This window comes from Nannospalax galili, unplaced genomic scaffold (assembly GCF_000622305.1).
Source record: "Nannospalax galili isolate Female #2095 unplaced genomic scaffold, S.galili_v1.0 scaffold795, whole genome shotgun sequence".
NCBI classification, from domain to species: domain Eukaryota; kingdom Metazoa; phylum Chordata; class Mammalia; order Rodentia; family Spalacidae; genus Nannospalax; species Nannospalax galili.
The window spans coordinates 210,394-232,049 of record NW_008336391.1 but is presented as its reverse complement, the minus strand read 5'-3'; the positions used below and the strand labels follow the sequence as shown (position 1 = coordinate 232,049).

The window sequence follows — 21,656 nt, the reverse complement described above, 5'->3', positions numbered from 1 at the left end:
GTTATGCATAGTATAAAGATAACTTAAAATACATGGGAAGATTAGGCAACTTCTATGCAAATGTTATCCCAGATTCGTACAAGGGACTTGAGTCCCTTTACATGTTTCAGTTGCTTTGGAAAAATTTGCAACCAATCAATCCCCCACAAGAGAGGACTATACAGTGTTTGTTTGTCCTTGACTCTAAGTATCAACATCATCTGTTCTCTGCACTGGCACACACTGTCAGAACTTGACCAAAAGTTGAACATTTCAAATCAAGAAATGCTAAATCTGAAAAACTGCAAAATGAAAAATTTTTTTAAATAGGTCTTACTGTGTAATCCTGGCTGACCCAGAACTCACTATGTAGACAGGCCAGCCTCAGAGTCACAGAGATCTGCCAGTCTCTGCCTCCCGAGTGAAGAAATGGGATTAAAGGAGTGTGCCACTAAGCCTAACAAAAGTTCTGAGTACAAGTGAAAATGTCTACACCTGACATCATACAATATGTTACAGTGAAAAAGCAAACATATTGAAAGTATACAAAATTAATTTTATACTACATTTATTAAGAGTGCATGGGACAGGAATGAATCTTGTGTTCTGACTTGGATCCCATTCTCAAGGTGTCTCATTATATAGATGCAAATATTCAATAATCTGAAAAACTCTAAAATCAAAAGCATGTCTTCTTCCAAGAATTTTTCAAATCAGATACTATGTATACAGTTCTAGTAAGTGAGGCTAGCTGGAGACCTGTATCTCATCTACACCTATGCCCAGACACAATGCCTGCCTTACAGGACACTCCCTATATTGAGCAATGCAATAAAATCACTGACTCTTTAAATGCTGTTCTAAGGTGAATATTCCATGCATATTAAGTAGAAGAAAATAAACTTTATATTTTTAACTGATCAAATTTCTCTCCAGGCCCATTTTCAACAATTTTTTAAAGTTTTTATTTATGTGTTTGTGTGAGTGTGGACCGTATGTGTGCAGGTTCCTGCCGAGGGTCTGATCCCCTGTGGTTGGAGTTAGAAGTGGTCTGACATGGGCACTGGGAAACAAACTCATGTCCTCTAGAAGAGGGACAAGCATTCTTAACCAGTGAACCTTTGAATCTTTTTCAAGAGTATTTCTGAAATGTAGATACGGAAATATAAAACATTTAACACAATCATCCAGCTAATGCTTTAATTATGGAAGATGCAGCATTGTGTCCACAGGAAAAACACACTGGTAAGGGATAACTATGTGTAAACATTAAATACAATCAAAATAAAGCTATGACATGACAGCTACATTAGAGCTGAAAAACCAGATACTGTAAAATAGGCCTGTAATCCCAGGACTCCTCCCAGGGAAGAGGATGGTATGTCACCAGGCTAGGTGACAAACGAACAAACAAACAAACACTAACCGCCCACTTACTGGTCAAGACAGTGGCTAAAATTTCTCAACTTGAAGCATATTTAATTGCAAATTCTAAGTACATTTCAACCATGCCTCTGAAGCCCTGTTTCAAGGCCTAGGAAGAAATTTAAATCCAATGTACTGAGAACGACTGGTGGGTTGACATGAGAAAGATCACAACCTTCTAATAAACTATCCTTACTCCTGGCACCAATACAACTTTTCTAAAGACTTTGAATGTCACTTACTCATGCAAAATATATTTCTAAAACTAAGTCTTCGAAAGCAGAATTCCTTCACATTTTACCTTCTCTTCTAGCTGGTCCTTCAGACACTGGTACTTTAGCTTCAGCTTTTTGTTCTCATTTTCATTCTGGGTCAAATCCTCCATTAGTCTCTCACATTGGGACTTCAGCTTCTCTAACTGACAGCAATGGGCTTTGGCCATATTCTTATCTTCCAAGCTTTCAGCCTGAAATAAAGACAAGGAGAAGAGAGAAAGCTGACTGGCGGCAACTAAATGATACCAAACACTACACTTCGCATAAATGGGAAAGCACTTCAGGATTTGAGCTCTCGGTCATAGTCAGAAATCAAACACAAAGCAAATGTTCTTCGCATTTATTCAGTCAGTCACCAGTGCATCTCAAACACTTCCCAAGTGACAGGTACTACACTAGGTACTGAAGAGGACAGATGCACACAGTAAAAAAGTCAGATGCAACAGTCAATTTGTCAGCAATGAAAGAGAAATGTTTCTTAAAGATGCTGGTAGATATATTGCTAAAGACAACAGACTAACTACTGGGGGAGGCCTGAGTTAAGAGCAAGGTATTCCCAAAGGGGAAACACTACAAGGTACTAGCCAGTTTCCTCATCTACAAAGAAGAGCTTAACATTTCTTTTTGAACAATGTAATATTGATACTCTTAAGAAGCTAAGACAGAATAGTAGGGATGAGTTTTTCAGCACAAGTAGTGTGATAATGCACCTTCTGCTCTTTGTCTGGAAATATTCAAAATTGACTTTTAAAAATGCATATGAGGGCCAAAAAGTCTTTCTCTTTCCCTCTGGGAATTGCAATCCTAATCAAAATTCCACGACCATTCTTTACAGATATTTAAACACACACACACACACACACACACACTTTAATTGTTTAGGTAAGCACAAAGACCAAGGACAATGGAAACAAATCCTAAACAAAAAGAAAATTGCAGGTCTCACCATACCTGATTTCAAGTTATGCTACAGAGCCACAGTAATAAAAACAACATGGTACTAAACAAAAATAGATTATTGGAAAAGAAAAGAGGATTCACAGACAAATCCATGCAACTACAGACACCAGACTTTTGACAAAGATGCTAAAAATATGCACTGGGTAAAAGAAAGCCACCTCCAACAAATAGTATTGGGAAAACAGGGTATCAACATGTACTAGAATGAAGCTAGACCCTTCTCTCTCACCTTCCACAGAACTCAACTCCAAATGAATCAAGGACCTCAACTCTGTTACAGGAAAAAGAATGGAACACACTTCAGCAAAGACTGTCTGAATAAGGGATCTGGAAGGACAGGAAATGAAACCACCAACTGACAAATGGGATTTCATAAAACTAAAAACCCTCTGTGCAGCAAAGCAAACTGCCAACCAAGTTAATAGGCAGCCCAAGGAATGGAAGAAATATTAGTCACCTATAGCCCCGATAGGGGGTTAGTATATAAAAAAATACAAAGAACTAAACATCAAAAAATAGAACCCAATAAAAAAAAAAGTCATCAATCTGAAGTGAGAACTTAGAAGAAATGTAAATAGCTAATGAACACCTGTGAAAAGCCTTCAATGCCATTAGCCATCAGGGAAATGCAAATAAAACTACCATGAGATTCCATCTCACCCGAGTCAGAAGATCTATGGTCAAGAAATCAAATGATGGGCTCAGTGATTAAGAGCACTGGCTGCTCTTGCAGAGGACCCAGGTTTTGTTCCCAGCATCCACATGGCAGCTAACAATCAATCATCTATAAGTCCAGTTCCAGAGGATCCAATGCCCTCTTCTGGCTTTTGTAAGCACTGCATGCATGTGGTGCACTTGCAAAACACTCATACACATAAATAAAAATTTTAGAAAATGAGATCAAATTGCAATAAACACTTCAGTGAACTCTTCATCACCGTCAGTGGGAGTGTAAATTAGTACAGACACTGCAGAAATCAGTGTGGAGGCTCTCAAAAAACTAGAAAGAGAAGCACCATTTGACACAGTGATACCACTCCTGGGCGTACCTTCAAAGGACTATCCTACTTCAGAGATATTCACTCCACATGTTTGCTGCTGCTCTATTCACAATAACTAGGAAACAAAATTGGTCAATATGTCCATCAAGCAACAAATGCATAATGAAAATGTGGTACATATACATAATGGAATTTTATTTGGGTATCAAGAAAAATAAAATCATGACATTTTCAGAGATCATGGCTGGTTTAGACTGTCACCTTGTCTCACCTGGGAAGAGGCCACCTAACCTGGGGAATTTCTTCCATTGGAGTCATTGTATGCATGTCTACAATTTCTTGATTCTTGGGTGATATGGGAGGGCTCAAGCCACTGTGGGCAGTGCCACCCCTGGGCAGGTGGTCCTATATTGTATGAGAAAGCAGGCTGAGCACAGGCCAGAGGAGCAAGTCAGTAAGCAGCACTCCTCTATCGTCTGTGCTTCAGGTCCTGCCTCCAGGCTCCTGCCTGAATTCCCTAAAAGATGGATCATCAATGAAAGTGTAAGATGCATTTAACCCTTTCCTCCCCAAGTTGGTTTTGGTCACCATGTGTAGCAGAGCATCAGAAAAAGTAACCAGAACAACTGGTAAATACAGGCTCTTACCACTCTTCCTGGTTGCCCACCAAGTCTAATTAACAAGACCTTATTGTGGAAGTCACCACACACCTTGGTTGCTTGAACTGAGCTGGAAGCTTCCCCCAGTTGGCAGGCTTTCACAGTACCAGAATGTGCTATATAGGCTACTGGGGAAGGAAGGGCACAAGGCCCTACCTAGTTGTAAGCGAGATGTACCCACCTGTGCAGTAGTGGCATGACTATGATGGGGATAACCAACCATTCCAACTGGACTTGAGGCCTGCTACAGACCAGGGAATTCCTACCTGGCACTGTAAATGTATTTTTTAAAAAAAAAATCTATGGCTGAGGTCTTTGGAGAACTTAAAATGTGCTATTTTGATAAAGGGCATGGGGCCAAGCTTCCTTCTAAGTATTTTATTTATACTCAAAGACAAATGCAACTCCCACTGTGAAATGGACAGCAATGGATGCAGAGGTGCATGGCTACTCAAGATGCTGAGAATAAACACTCATTGTCGGCTCTACACAGGATATTTAAACCTACCCCACTAGGACTCAGGGTACATCAAGGAGTAAACTATGCAATCATAACTTCACAGCGACTTTAACTACACAGGACTAGGGCTATCAACTGTGGAACTGGGAGGGGCTTAAAGGGCCCTAACTACCCCCTGCTGAACTACTGGCTACTGATAAGATTCTAGAGAAGGGGCAGTCATTGCAACACAGTGTGCCCACTGAGGAACCCACCAGGTTCCAACAGATAGTTCCAAACCCTGGTCACAGATGACACTAGTGATGTTCAGTGGGTCTTTAAAAAGAACTTGTGAATGTAGGAAGGGGACTTGTAGGAAGGAGGAGGTTTTAAGGGTGGAAAGGAGATTACAGAGGAGGGGTTATAATAATCAGAATACCTGTTGTACATGTATAAAATTGTCAAAGAACAAACTCAAAAGTTAAAAAATTAAAAATAGGGGCTGAAGAGATGGCTCAGCGGTTAAGAGCACAGGCGGTTTTTCCAGAGGAAATGTGTTCGATTCCCAGCACCTACATGGTGGCTAACAACCATCCACAATTCGAGTTCCAGGTGATCCAATACCCTTTTCTGACCTCTGTGTGCATTGCAATGACACAGATGCTCATACATGCAGGCAATACACTCGTACACGTAAAATACAAATGGTAAAATTTTTTTTAAAAAATCAAAAGTGAGGATCAGGGTCTGGGGAAGGGGCTGCAGACGCCATGTTGGGCCAAGAAGGTGGCAAGAAGAAGCCCCTGAAACAGCCCAAGAAGCAGGCCAAGGAGATGGATGAGGAGGACAAGGCTTTCAAGCAGTAACAAAAAGAGCAGAAGAAACTCGAGGAGCTGAAAACGAAGGTCTCGGGGAAGGTCCTCTGGCCACAGGTGGAATTAAGAAATCTGGCAAAATCAGCTCTTCATAAACCTAGGATGATGCTGATGCCATTTAAACATCTGTATTCCTTGCCAGGACATCTTTTGCCTATAGCTGGAATGAAGTGTTGTCAGAACCTGTTGTACACTGCAATAAACTTTTGTAAAAAAAAAAAAAAACAAAAAACTATACCATGGCAAAAAAAAGAAAAAAGAAAGAAAACTGAAAAGTGCACATTGGGAAGAGTCTATTTTGCATATGGAGTTCAGTCAAGGTTTGCCCTGTTTGCAAACTTAAAAGACTTTTAAATTACAACAGTGTAGATGCTACATGTTAAGGCAGAGCACTTTTACCTCCTTTCACCTTCTCAACAACCTACCCAGGAAGGAACTATTGGTGTCGCACTGCCTCTGTTTCGATATTCAAGCACTGAGAATCTAGAACTTATCCAAGGTAGAAAATCACTAAATATAGACCCAGAACTTGAATCCAGGAATTCTTCCTAACATCTACATTCTCAACAGGCATGTTATAAGGTTCATAAGGCTTAAAAACATCTGGGCACAACTTTCAATAGGAATCTGGCATACCCACCAGTCTGTAAGCAATTGCATGTAAGGTTTAAGAAATATCCCTAAAATGCCGGTTTTTCTTTCCTCATGATGCTAGGGATGCTAGACCATCGGTGGACACTACCGTTTGCTACACTGCTGGCCTGCTTCAATTTTTATAAATTTAGTAGATGGGATTAATTATTTAGGTAAGAATACAACATGAAAACAACTTCCTTAAAGAAATTTTGTTTTCAACAAAATCTATATTTTATTTACTCCACAAAATTCAGCTAAGACTTGATGCCACTTTGAATTAACAAAAGAATTGATTTTTTTATGAGCAATCCTGTATTTACAGTCCCAAAATAAATTTACAAAATAAAGTCTCTCATCAGGAAAATTGCTCAATTACAGTTCTAAGTTTCAGTAGACTGCTTTTACTTTACTTTATGTCCTATAAAAAGCACAGGTAAGTAGGAAGGCTTCTTCTGAAGGTCACTGACTGCTCATGCCAGCTTACAGGCCCTCAGGAGACAGATGTGCTCATCTCCTGCTAACCTCGGCCTGCCTGTCCATGCCTCATTTGAAATCAGCGAAGAGAGGGACACCTACACGTCTAAATTTGCCAGATTCTGTTAGGGATTTCTCTTCCACAGAGAGCCTATTTTCAAAAAATCAATTCTTGGGGCTGGAGAGATGGCTCAGCAGATAAGAACACTGGTTGTTCTTTCAGAAGACCCCAGTTTGCATCCCAGCACCCACATGGCAGCTAACAACTGTCCATAACGCCAGTCCCAGGGGATCCAACGGCCTCTTCTGTCCTCCGCAGGCATAGCACGACATGAGTGCACTTACCTACATGCAGGCAATACACACACACACATAAAATTAAAAAATAAATTTTTTTAAAAAGTTTTAAAAAAATCAATTCTTAACTTCCCTAATAGCTTTCCTGACAGTTTTTTAAATTACATTTGCATTTCATTTCCAGATTTACAAAGTAATGCATTCACAATAACCCAGTATTATAAAATCACTATTCCCATTTTGGTGGTGAAACATAAAAAGTGGCGTAACCTTACCAACATCATATAGCCAACAAGAGTGTAGTACAGAATCCACCCTGCAGCTTTGGACTCTAATAAGAGCACCTAGAGCATGGCATGTCATCAAATATTTGATATTTAAATTTAAAAACAGGTAAGAGAAAGGTGATCCTAGACAGTGGGGAAAAATGTAATTTGTACAGAGACAAAATATAGGTGATGCCTGAGAGCTTATTAATCTCTCAAAAAAGCAGTGAATTATGTGACGCTAAAAGGCACAAAATGTGACGTTCTTGGTGCTGGCTGTGAGAAGCTCTGCCACGCATCATTCAGAGCACCTTCCCGTCAGCTCTTCACCAAAGGTGAATGTATAGCATGGCCAGAATGATGTCACTAATAATGTCATTAAAATGCATAGAGTGACCATGAGGTAAGGTTGCTCCTTAAGTGCAACTAATTTGCTTTAAACAGGAAAGTACTGGGACTTATGGGCTCCAGTTCTTTTAGTTCTTCTGTTACTATGTACCTCATCAAAGAATAGCACAATGCCCCAAGATCTCAGGCTTTCAATTAACAATAATGATGATGATGATGATGATGATGATAGTAATAATGATAATTAAAGTCAAAAGAATCCAGAAAATCCACAGAATGATTGTAAATTACATTTTTCACACAGGCGACTTCTTACAGCTTTTTGTCATCTTACTATATGCCCAAAGCACTTCCTAAAAACAGATAAGGAAATCGATTTTCCCATGTTCCATGGTGAAATTCAAATTGTGAAGATTCCAGGAAGAAATCCCACAATTTCCAACTTCTCAAACATTTTAAGCTGACATCCACTGAACAAATCACTATGTGTATGAACCATGAAGCTAGGCACCATAGGGGATAAAATATGGCTGAGATATGCTTGCTATCTACCTGGACACTAACAACACACCCAAGGCCACCAAAGCTGTTACGCTAGAGGAACCAACGAACAGCTGTGAAAACACAAAGCAAAGGGGGATTCATCGCAACCTCCATGAGATTTCAACTAACGTCAGTGGATGCGTAAGAGGTATACAAATAATGGGGTTTTCCAGAATTAAGCAAAGCTTCTCCTGTAAATGAGAAATCATCACCTCAAATAGAGAGCACTGAAAAGCCTGGGTGAGGAATCACTATATTCTCAAAAGGAATATGGACAGCATGAAAACAGTCAATATGTACAAGTAAGATGGGGCTTATGAGTGCCAGCCGGGCACTGTTCAAGAGACATCAAAAAACCAATAAAAGCTTTTTTGAGCAGAAAATGAAACTCAAACACTTGTTTTCAGAAGAAAAACATGTTATCTGAAGGTAGAAAGGGAGGGGTTGGGGCTGGAGAGAGGAACTAAGAGGAAGCAAAAATGTTACATGGATCATGTCTAGGTGGTCTAGATGAGCAACATACATCCTTTCTGCAATGAAACATACTTCCGTGTCCCAAGCAGTTATGCCTCTAATAACTTTATATGCCACTCAAGAAAGCAGATCTAGCAGTGTGAATGATGTTTTTGTAGCAGTGACCCTAAATCTGCTCCAACTGAACAAAGATTCAGCAACTCTTGGTTAGTAACACACAACTGATCACACAGCCCATTCATGGTGGTAAGCGTCAGCAGTGATGGAATGAAAGGACACTGTTTTCGGTGACACTCAGAACTGTGAGTTCCCTGAGAACTCTTTGTCAAAGCCCTGCCCTTGAGGCTGACAAAACATCCCATGCTCATCCTTATGCAAAGCCTCGCCTTCCTGTGAGATGCACACTGCTCCTCTTTAAAACCCTCTTCCTTGCTGGCAACAGCTGACACAGCAATCACCCTCTTCATAGATTTTGGCAGTCAATTAGTCTTGTCACAGTAGTAGCACGAATGTCCAAATGCCCACCCAACAAGCTAACATCAGAGTTATTTAGCAGATTGTATTCCACCTACCTTCACCCACATTCACAATGGCAACCCAGCAGAAGACCTGTTGGACCATAACTCTAAAAATCTGAACTCTAAGGATTTCTGACTCAATAAACAACCTCTAAAGATAGACTTTTAGTCCTGACGTCTCTGACTCCTTGACAGCAATGTTTCTTCTTCTACGTTAGCTTCATGGCACACCTCAACATGCCCCACATGGACTTTATGGTCTCCCCAGCAGTGTTGGCCTTCTCCATTTGTAAGAAGGCTTCCTACTGCTGCTCTGCTCTACCCCTACCAAACTGAACAACTCCAAACCCACCCTATCAATGCACATCCTAATGATTTCTTCTAAAACCTGCAGAGGAAGATGCCCTGGCTCCTGCTGAAGGCTGGATACTCTCTTAGATTCAAGTCCCTCACATCTCCTGTGGGCCTTTGCTGTGAAAAGGAATGAACACATTTTTACTTCTTTTAGTTTCTCTATCACATTTGATATGCTTTGTTATCTTTGTTATATTTTTCTTGAAATAGCTTACCTGGGTTTCCAAGATACCATTCTCTTCTGATTCTGTTCCCTGTCTCTCATATGGTCTTTTAATGTTTCCTAGAATTTTTTTCTCAATTCTGTCTTTAAACACTGGAGTTCTAGAGATTTATCTTCCTCTTTCTCCTTGCATAATGTCCCAAATTTCACAAGATAATCCACCACTCATGAGTTCCCACATATTTCATTCCAATCTCATGAGTCCCTAGAATTTCATGAGTAAGGCCCTATCACCTAATTTAACATAGTAAGAAACCAGATTTGCCTCTGTTCTCTCCAAATCTTCTGTTCTGTCTGCATATTCGGAGTCAGAGAAGACACCATTATGCAGCTACTCAGTCAAGTTGTTACCTATTCATGCTTGATTCTAAATCCTTTCGAGGACTGTCAAGTAAGAACTCAAGCAACTGACTACGTGGGTTCAAATCATGTCTCCACCACCCTCCAGACAAGTTACTACTTAGCCTCTAATGCCTCAATTTCCTCGTTAATGAGAAAAACCACACAATCTTCAGGGATGATGTATTCAATGATTAGCAAAATGAAGTTCTCCAAGCAGTGACTGACATAAACTGCTGAAGAAATGTTCTCTAGCAGTACTGTTGTAACAGTCAATTGGCATGATTCTTTCAGATCAGCTCTTCCTCATAATCTCCATCTCCACAAAGGGTACTTCACCACATTTAATGGGGATGCCTTCCTTACCAATTCTTCTAGCCTCCATTCGGATCTGCTACCTCAGTCAAGGGCCACAAAATGACTACAGCCAGAATGCTATACTGGACTGGGAAAGAATCCATAAAATGGGTGGAGTACTATAAAGCTGTCAGCTATTTCAATATAATCTACTCTTCCATCCTAAGTATTTTTAAAGTAGTAGTTACATTTCAAGAACTTCTAAAAAAATTATTAACCTTTCAAGATTTATCCATTCTATATCCATCCTATTTAACAAATATCTATAAGACAGCAGAAACTATCTGAGGAACTGGGATATAGCTGCCAACAAATCCAAGTTCTCATGGAGTTTCACTCTGACTGAGGGAAATTAAAATCATAAAAAATATGGATCTACATCATATGGTAAACATTAGAGAGAAGCAGCAAAGCAGGGAGATGGCTCCATCTGCCACCTGACAATCATGCTATCGAATGACTGCCCTGTGTGGAACAACGTAATGCCATTAGGCTTTAGAAACTTCCCCCGAGGCAAGATCTCAATTAGAAATTTACTCAGAAAGCTTAGATTTGGAACAGAAAGAGTAAATCTCAAAAGCCATGCATTTTCGCAGCATCTATGCTGTGTAACTTTGGTTACCATACTAATCTGGGCTGTGGCTATAGCTCCTGCGGCCTTGACAAGTCTTTGCCTTTTGTATTTTAGGAGGTCATAAATGCTGAATGAGGGCACGTTTCAGGTCCAGGACTTACTGCCACCTCTACCTTTCCTCAACTCCCAAAATAGCTAAATGTTCTTTCTAAAGGCCTTTCACGCTCAGAAATAGATGCTCCCAGGCGGCTGCTATAACTCATTGTGACCTGGCCGAATAGGCATGAATAAACTTCTTTATTGTTGGTTTTATCTTCCCTGTAGCACTTGGGAATAGAGAATGATCTCTAAAAGTTTACACTTTGTTAACTTCATGAGCCACCAGAAAAATCCTTCAGTATCAAGATAATAGAGCATGGCTACCTCCAGCGTCCTAATATGGTCCTCGGCTTCACTCTTTTCCTTCTCAAAGTGCTTCATCAGCTCCTGGATGTTCTGTTCATGCTTCGTTTTCACACACTGCAGTGACGACGTGAGATCTTTCAGCTCCCTCTGGTGAACATCTCGTTCCAACTTTAACTGTGTGATGACGGTAGCTGTTTCTTCCTCTCTGGATTTTGTCTGGGCTTTAAGTTCAGAAAGGTCCTTAAGCACAGCTTTCTTGGCTCTCTCTTCTTCAGCCAACTTATTAGCAAGATCTGCTCGAATGGCACTCAAGTCCTTGATGGACTCTTGCATCTCGAGAAGTTTAGCTTTGTCCTGGGCCTGGCTCTTCTTTAGCTCTGTAATTTCTTCCTCCAGGTGAATTTTCTCAGCTTTTGTCTGGCTTTGAAGCTTACTCTGCCTTTTCAATTCACTTTCCAGTCTCTGAATGGTGTCCAGGGAATTCCTGACCTCCAGTTCAAGGTCAGCTTGATGAGACTGAACTTCACTTAGTTTCTTCTCCGTACAGTGAAGCTCCTCCTCTTGCAAGGCACGCTTGGTTAAGACATCATTCAGTTCCTTTCTAAGATTCTCTATCTGTTGTAATGCTGCATAGAGCTGACTTTTCAATTCATCCTTTTCTTTAAGAATCTAATGGATTGAGAACAGAAAACATTACTTCAAAATTCACCTTGGATTCTTCCAGGTAACAAAAAAATTTTAATCCATATGGAAAAGTTCACTTAATCATATTTTAATGAAAAATAATTTAAGCTAGAAAGTGATAAATACATAATTAATCTGAAATAATGTAATACCACACTGAAACATGTATTTCAAATTCCCATTACTAAAATATATCAATCCATAGTGACAAATAATTACTTAAATATAATATAAAATTGAGCAAAGGAATGGGGGAAGAAAACCTACTCTAATTATTTACTATACATTGAAATAGTAAAGTATTGCCTAAATAAAATAATTCTTATCCCAATGAGACAAGAAGAGAATAAAACAGAGATGATGGGGCTGGAGAAATAGCTCAGTGGTTAAGAACAATGGCTGCTCTTGCAGAAGACCAACCAGAGTTCAGTTCCTAGTACCCACATGGTGGCTAACAACCATTGGTAACTCCAGTAACAATGGATCCAACTCCTACTTCTTAACTCTGTGGGCACTTCATAACAAGGGTGCACTTTCATACAATCATGCAAATACTCACACACATAAAAATAAATAAATCAGGGCCGGGCATGGTGGCACATGCCTTTAATCCCAGCACTCGGGAGGCTGAGGCAGGAGGAACTCTGTGAGTTCAAGGCCAGCCTGAGGCCTGGTCTACATAGTAAGTTCTAGGCCAACTGGGGCTACAGGGAGACCCTGTCTCAAAAAGACAAAATAAATAAATAAATAAATAATAAATAAATAAATAAATAAATAAATAAATAAATTTTAAACAGTGAAGTGCAGAGAAACATAGATGCAACCCAAGAAAGGTTATGACACATGATATGTGCGACTTGTGGTATATTAATCAATATATGTCACTTTTGGTATATTATCAATATAGCAATATATAATCAATATCAATTTGTCAGTATTGACAAGAAACACACCAAAAAACACTCAGAATTTGAAACCCCACAAAGGTAGAAATGAGATCATTTAAGGTGAGAATAGAATGGTGAGGGACTCAAGAGAAAAGCTGATGGACTGGACATTCATGACCCGTCAGCTTCACTGGGGATAAGGAATTACAATGGGTGACAGAGGCCAAGAATGAACTGTTCTGGTCTCTAATTCTTACCATGCGGTCATTACACATGAAAGCACAACAGCCAGTGGGGTAAAGGGTGTTTCCTCCACACGCGGCACCAGGGACAAGTCTACACTTGCTGCCTGGTGCTCACCATGCCATCTTTGTTTTTGTTTTTGTTTTTGTTTATGTTTCTTTTTGGTCCTTTTGAGACAGGGTCTCCCTGTAACCCCAGCTGTCCTGGAACTCATTATGTAGACCAGGCTGGCCTTGAACTCACAGAGATCCGCCTGCCTCTGCCTCCGAACTGCTGGGATTAAAGGCGTGTGCCACCAGGCCCGGCTTGTTTTGCTTTTTATTTCACCCTTAACTGAGAAAAATATTGTGCATACTTATGAGACAGTATGATATACTGATGTTTCCATCACGTCTGGAATAACGGAAAATTAAGGCTTCTTTTAGAATATGAACTAGTGAATGAAAATGCAAATTTATAGAAGGTATTTTTATTTAAACTTCAATATAACACAATTACTGATAAAGTGTAATGAGTTGACCAGTTCACAAGGTGGTTTCCTTAAATCCTTCTCAATTCTTTTAAGAAGAAAGAGGACACAGTGCTTCAAAAGAAATTACAAAAGACAGATATTTTTTTTCTCATTTGTGGATCCTAGATTTTATACAGATGCTTATAATCATAAATATATATGATTCATCTATACATATATATGAATGTATAAGTAAAACTGTCTGGGGCATAAACGGAATCAAGAGGAACAGGGAGCAGTAAGAAATGGAGAGCCAGGGGTAAGGGAGAACATGCGCAACATACAATGTGCACACATATGAGAACTTAAGAAAGAAAAGAAGGTAACTAAACAGTTGATCTCTGACCGGAAAAATGGAATTCGAATATTAGTTCCGCCATGCATAGGTCTACAGACTTAAATTTATCAGTCACACATCTTCATAGCAATAATAATTAATTCATGTTATGACTCAGTACAATAGCTTCCTCTAGATGCCAACACCATTTTCAAGCAGGCACAGGAAGCAGAGAGCTAGTTAAGAACTCTTAAAGCCTGCCCCCCCCCCCCAAAGTGATGTGCTTCTTCTAGCAAGTCTCCACCTCTAAAACCTCCTAAAACAGCACGACCCACTAGGGACAAAATGTCCAAATACTTGGAGCCTGTGGGGGACATTCTCATTCAAACCATCACTGAGGAGCCTGGAACCTGTGAACTGCAGTTCGCATTGATGAGCCTTGTCTGTTAACTTGGAGCTTCTTAGGGCTGGGAAAGCCAAATTATTTATCTATCTAAGCTGAAGTCAGTCCAAGCACAAATGGGAGGTAGGAAACTCAGCAAACAAAAGTAGAGATAATTAACAAAAGCAAGGTTTTTCACCAGGTCCTTTCCAAATGCCTAAGCATTCTTGCTCAGACAAAGGATAGAGGAGGACAAGGATGCAAGTGAATTATTTTGAATTGCCTCAAGATTAAGGCCATTCTACTAGGGGCCCTGCCTGTGTCCAAGGCACTGAGTTGGTGACTAAGACATTGGTATTTTCAGACTCAGTGACAATATCTGAACTATCTTGGGCTGTGGCTGCTAGCCTAGCAATTAACTGAAAGCATCTTTATGGCACGTAACTGTCAGTATCTATTATTGCCAAAGTAATTCCAGACTTGACTAATAGCCTGTAACTGTCCAGTTTAAATTGCCATCTTTCATGTGAATTGACACTAGGAACACTGGAAAGAGGGTAAACCTAGAGAGTAGCAAAGCCTGGAATTCAAAGGACTGTTATTGAACCATTTTATTTCTAGATTTACTGCACTGTGAGAAAAATATCTATTCTTGCTGTTTAAACCAATTTCAGGAAAACAGTCTAACTCAAAGTCTCTTAACTCATGGCCAGGGGTCTGTGTTGTCTTTTTCAAACACGAATCCCTGTATTTAAGCAGTCTCTTCTTAAGATTTTTAAACTCATGCCATATTATATTTACAGAGCGTTTGCATCTTCTTTAGTGGGATAAATAGAATGATTCCCTCAAAGATATCTCTCCTTAATTTCTGGAACTGTGTCTATATTATTACAAAGTATATGAGGATGTTACCTATTGTAAACAAATAGCACACTCTGGAGGTTAGGAAATACAAGAACATGGTGTTGGCATTTAGAGGAAGCTATTGTACTCAGTCATAATATGAATTAATTGTTGCAATGAAAATGTATGACTAAAATTTTTAAGCCCATAGACCTATATAATGGTGGAACTAAAAATCAAATTCCATTTTCTCTGGTCAGAGGTCAACTGTTTAGTCACCGTCTTTTTTTTTTTTTTTTTTTTTTCATTTTAAAATATACTTCCAAATAGACTCTGGAGTCACTTCATAAAACTAATTTGCAGCAAACAAAAAAAAAGTAGACTATATAATGTTTTAAGGTGCCTTTGTGATTATTATTAAATTTTTTAAGTTAATGAAATATTCTTTACAGGTAATATTCAGTGAAAAATTTTGTGTATCATATTTGGGATTGAACCCAGAGCATCGAGCATGCCAAGGGATCACAGTAGCACTGACTTACATCCCCAGCTCCACATTAAGCTATCTTCTCCATTATTTCCACCTTATCTTTCTTTGAAGACAGGGTCTCCCACTGAACCTGAAGCTTGCTGTTTTGGATAGACTGATTGGCCAGCATACCCCTGGGATATGCCTATCTCTGATCTCCAGCAGTGCTATCAGAGGCACATGATGCTACACCCAGATTTTACCCGGGTGCTAGAGATCTGAACTCAGGTCCTTATATTTTCAGCAAGCACTTTACCCAACGAGCCATCTCCCCTGCCCTCAGATATTTTTTTCCAAAATTATTTAGCATGTATTTGCACATCACCGATTTCCTGGACACTTAAAGCTTCAGTTCTTGCTCTTTCTTCCTTGATTAACCATTGCTTGAACTGCAGCATGCTGCATTAATTTTCAAGGCTTTTAAAGAGAAATTACAATGCCTGCTGTGATAATTATAATACTATTAGAACCGCAGCAATCACTTTAAAACTACTTCTTTGCTTATCATTAGCAATGCTAAGAGATAAAAATAATTATATCAGGAGTATTCTGGGAAATAATTGTTTAAAAAATTTTAATATTCTGAAAACTCAACCTAGTAAACTATGAGCACCATGCCATAAACTGGGTACTGCCTGATGACATGAGCCCTTCTACATTTCCTCTAAGTAAGATCTCCTGGTAGTTCCCAATCAACCGACTTCAACTCTCTCTTCTCTAGCCACTTTCCTTTACAGACGTGCTCATGGAATCAATTGCCAAGTCAGGCTGACAACAGAATAATCGAAGGAAAGAAATTTGTTAGGATCAAAGCAGATCATATTCAAGTCTAAAAGCTCTAGGACTGCTTTACCTCCTAGCAACCAGTCATTCACCATGTGTCAGATAAGTTAAAATGAAAAGCACTCCACAGTGAGTGCAGAGTGATCACTTCCTTCATCTTACATCTGAAAAATACATATGGATGAGGTAAAATATCATAATCATGGCACCTCATCCAAAATACGCAACTTCCATTCTTAAGTACTTCCAGCTGACTTTATAAATATAACTCTACTAGGCTGGGTATGGGGTGCACGCCTTTAGTCCAAGCACTTGAAAGGCAGGGGCAGGCAGATCTGTGTGAGTTCAAGGACAGCCTGGTCTACATAGTGAGTTCCAGGCCAGCTGGGGCTACAGGGAGACCTGTTTCAAAAAGACTAAAAAGATTGGGGGGGGGAAAAAAGTAACAAAACAAAAAACATAACTCTACTGTATTTTCATTCATTCAATATTGTTGTTGTTCAAAAGAAAGTAATCAAATGATCACTCTTCTGGATTATTCCATATGCTTGACAAATAGCAAAGCACAAATGATAACCCAAGACTAAATATGAAGAAAAACTAACCATGACTTTGCTTTTTGTTATCTTCTAAACATCTGTGTTTAATTCAACCCAAAGATAGTCAAAAATCAACATATGAGCATCAAATATATTTAAAGGAACTGGTTACATAAGAGACAAGATAGTGTGAATGCCTACAAGATTAATAAAATGCTTTCTGCCACGGTCACAAGGGCATCAAATAGTCATAAGGAGCCTTGTGACCTGATAGCACTACTCAGTCAGTGAGAATGTCACTTCACTCATTTAGGTAAGCCTATTACGATTGCTTCCAGAAAATAGCCCATTAATAGCTACTGCATTTTTAATAAGCTTCTTTCTAACCTATCCTTAGAGTAAAACATACAATTAAAGAGATTTTAAAATAGATGCAGTAGGGAAAAAGTCATATGATGTTATGGGAGATTTGGTGACTTTCTTCCATTAGAATATTGAAAAATAATTATATTTAGAAAACTCAAGGCTAAACTGAAGCAGGGAGTAGGTCTCTCCATGTTCTGAAAAGCCACACAATACTTAAATATTTAAAAGACTTTGAAAAAATCTAAATAATGTTTTACCTTGAACAAAATAGGACATAAAGCTTCTTTTCTCAAAGACTTATTGATAGGCTCTATGTATTGCTCTAAAGTGTTTGTTCCAAGGATGGATGACCAACGGCTAGTGTAGCTAAACCATTCCTTAGGAACTTGGCTCTTATACCTGATTATTCTTGTCTGTCAGCTGCTCAAGAGTTTCAGTTTGTTTCTCCAACCCTCGCTCCAGCTTTCTGTGCTTGAGCTTCCACTGTCGAATGCATTCCTGAGCTTTCGTTTTCAGGTCTTCTCTCCTCTTCTCTGTCTCCTCTCTCAGGGCCTCTGACTTCCGGAACTCATGGAGATAGTACTCTGCCTGCTTAGTTGCATCCTCTGCATGGTTAGTTAGCTCTGTGATCTGGAGGTCGGCGTGCTTATGATCAGCCTCGCAGGTCTCAAAGTGCTTCTGGATCTCCTTAAGTTGATCCAACATTTGCAGTTGTTGTTTTTCCCTGTTCTCCAATTCATGTGTTAGAGTCTGTGAACAAACCATATGGAGCATTAAAAATAAAATCTTGGCAAGACTGGACATGTGCCATACAAACCAACAGTCTCTAATGTCCCTGCAATGAAAATCATAACTCTTAAATTTCATTAAAAATCAATCCAGAGTCATTTCTATGTACTTAAACAGTCAAATTAGTTAGAAATAATTTCTATAGAACTATTCCTCTCTTTCACACTTCTCTGTGAAAAACAATGAAAATGTGAACCTTTTCAACCGCCACAGACTGAGAAAAACAATGGGTGTTACTTTAGAAAAACTGACTACTTTGTTCAACTAGAGAAATAACAGTGATTTAAAATGTGTCCGATTGTTAGAAAACTCTGCAAAGTAATCATGTAACAGTTCACATCCTGGCAGCACATAAAATTGTACTATAGTAAAATGAAAATCAGCAACAATAGCATGACACCTGACGACAAAGCATGCTGTAGATAGGTGCTATGCTTGAAAGCTCATTTGGAAGCTTCCCAGGGAAGTGGTCACAGTGGTGTCCAGCTAAAGCAATACAATGACATCAGTCTGAACACTTCCCTAAAGCTGGAATGAATCACTGCTATAGATCTGCATGTGAATTTATTTGGACTATTTCTCTAATCAAGACAAGTATATTAAAATCTAACTTTCCCCAAACAAGGGCAGTCATTTTTATATTTGGAAATTATGTTAAATTACAATGAATAATACACATTTTAATGTGAGAATAAGCAAATATTTTTATTTCAAAAATAAGACGATGTGGCTTTTAAGTAAAAGACTGTTATAATCACTCAAAAAACATTGTAAGGAAGTCACAAGTATAGGAATTAAAGCTCACAATGTTTCACATGGGCTATCCCCAATGATATTTATTTTTCTATACACAGAGGTAACAAAAATAACACTTAGGTCTCTCCCAGCACTCACTGTCCCTTATACCCTTGGGCTCAGGCCCACTCCTGTTCTTTCTGCCCTAGAACTCTGAACTACCCTCTAAATCCAGATCTGCCCACTATGTCCAGTTCCCCTGCACTTAGACCAGCTCAGTTCTCAAACTCCAAAGGCTGTCCCACCCCCAACTTGCCCCTGGCTTCCTAATATGAATGCTACAGACCTGCCTTCTACCCTGGTAAGTCAGATCCCACCCTCTGCGTCTTGATTCCCCTGCACCCTCAACAGCTCCACTCTCTCCCTACACCCTGTCACCCTTCTAGCCTTGGGACCAGGCCCACTCCTACTCTTCCAACTCAGATCCCTGGACTAGCTTCCTAACCCAAACTACGTTAATACTCTAGCATAGTTTGTTAGACCCTCCACAGGCTGTCCTCATCCCCACCTTACCCTTGGCATCCTGATCTGCCTGCCTGAGACTTGCCTACCACCCTGGAGTGTCTGATCCCACCCACTATATCTTGATTCCTCAGAAGAATGAACAGCTCCACTCCCTCCCTGCACTAGGTCCCCCTTGTATCCTTAGGCCCAGGCCCACTCCTGCTCTTTCCCTCCCAGATCTCTGGAATACCCTCTTATTAGAGACCTGCACACTGCATCCTGATCCCATGCACACAGACTAGCTCAATTCTCCAGCTTTCTTTGTTAGATCCTCCACAGGCTGTCCCATCCAGGTCTTGCTCTTGCCCTCCTGCTGATCTGCCTATCAAAGACTATTGCAATAGCAATAAGACAAGAGAAGGAAATTTTGAAAAGTACTAACTGGAAAAGAAGAGGTCGAATTATCACTATTTGCAAATGATACAATATTAGATAAGAGAGATCCAAAAATTCCACCAGAAGACTACTAGAAATGATCAATACTTCCAGTAAAGTGGCAGATTAAAAAAAAAATCAACTTACAAAAATCAGCAGCCTTTTTATATCAAAAACAAACACTCAGAAAAAGCATTCATGGAAACTGTCCCATTCACAATAGCCACACACACACACACACACACATACACACACACACAAACACACACACACACACACACACATACACAAAATATCTAGGAATAAATCTAACCAAAGACATTAAAGATATCTACAATGAAAATTTTAAATCTTTAAAGAAAGACATACAAGAAGGCACCAGGAGATGGAAGGCCTACCGTACTGAGGGAATGGTAGAAATAATGTTGTGAAAATGACAATCCTACAAAAAGTAATCTACAGATTTGATGCAATGCCAATCGAAATCCCCATGACATTCTCACAGAGCTGGAAAAAAATCCTAAAATTCATATGCAACCAGAAAAGACCCTCAGTTGCCAAAGCAATCTTGGGCAAAAAAGAGCAAAGCTGGGGGTGGGGGGGATCACCATACCAGATCACAAACTATATTACAGAACTACAGTCATAAAAACAGCATGGTACTAGGGCTGGAGAGATGGCTCAGTGGTTAAGAGCACTGACTGTTCCTGCAGAGGACACAGGTTCCATTCCTAGCACCCACATGGCAGCTAAAAACTATCTGTAACTCCAGTTCCAGGGGAATACTATGCTCTCTTCTGATCTCAAGCGTTGCAGAACACAGGTGCAGTTACACATACGTATGCAATAAACTCATACCCATGAAGATTTTTTTTTAAAAAACATGGTACTAGCATAAAAACAGACACATAGATCAATGGAGCATATTAGAAGACCCAAACTTGAGTATATGCAATTTCAGTCACCTGATATTTGACAAAGGGGCCAATAACACATGCTGGAGGAAAGACAGTATCTTCAACAAATGGTACTGGCAAAACTGGATCTCCACCTGCAGAAAAATGAAATTGGACCCTTATCTTTCACCCTGCACAAAAGTCCATTCCAAATGGATCAGAGACCTCAACATGAAACCTGAAATTCTGAAACTGCTAGAAGAAAACAAGGCAGTACCATACAAGATGTAGGTGTAGGAAAGGATTCTCTAAATTGGGTATCAGTTGCTCAGGAATTAAGGTCAACAATTAACAAGTGGGACCTCATTAAACTAAAAAGCTTCTATACAACAAAAGAAACAATCAAGGAAGTGAAGAGGAAATCCACTGAGTGGGAGAAAATCTTTACCTGGTACATGTCCAACAGAGGATTAATATTCAGAATACACAAAGAACTCAAAAAACAAAAAAAAAAAAAAAAGAAAAAAGAAAATAAATGACCCAATAAAGAGATGGGCTAAGGACCCGAACACAGAGTTCTCAAACAAAGAAATAAAAACAGCTAAGAAACATTTTTAAAAGTATTCAACATCCTTAGTAATTAGAGAAATACAGATCAAAACCACTTTAAGATTTTTGCCTTACTCAAATCAGACTGGCTAAGATCAAGAGAACAAAAGGCACGAAATGCTGGAGAGGATGTGGAGAAGGAAATTCTCATTCTCTGCTGGTGGGATTGCAAACTCCTGCAACCACCGTGGAAAGCAGTGTGGAGAACTCTTAAAAAAACTAA

At 39.5% G+C, this 21,656-nt stretch overlaps 1 protein-coding gene and 1 pseudogene across 7 annotated transcripts in view; one reads left to right on the top strand and one right to left on the bottom strand.

Moving 5' to 3' along the window:
- The window catches only part of Cep128 (centrosomal protein 128), a 466,611-nt gene that overhangs the window by 283,946 nt on the left and 161,009 nt on the right, over positions 1-21,656 (bottom strand). For all 7 annotated transcript variants that reach the window (XM_029562537.1, XM_029562536.1, XM_029562539.1 and 4 more), the window contains 3 exons: positions 17,865-18,215; positions 11,440-12,090; positions 1,706-1,870 (listed from right to left, as the gene is read on the bottom strand). In XM_029562537.1, the coding sequence (XP_029418397.1) occupies positions 1,706-1,870; positions 11,440-12,090; positions 17,865-18,215 (1,167 nt within the window). The remainder of the gene's footprint in view (positions 1-1,705; positions 1,871-11,439; positions 12,091-17,864; positions 18,216-21,656) is intronic.
- LOC108490729 lies at positions 5,509-5,708 on the top strand (annotated as a pseudogene).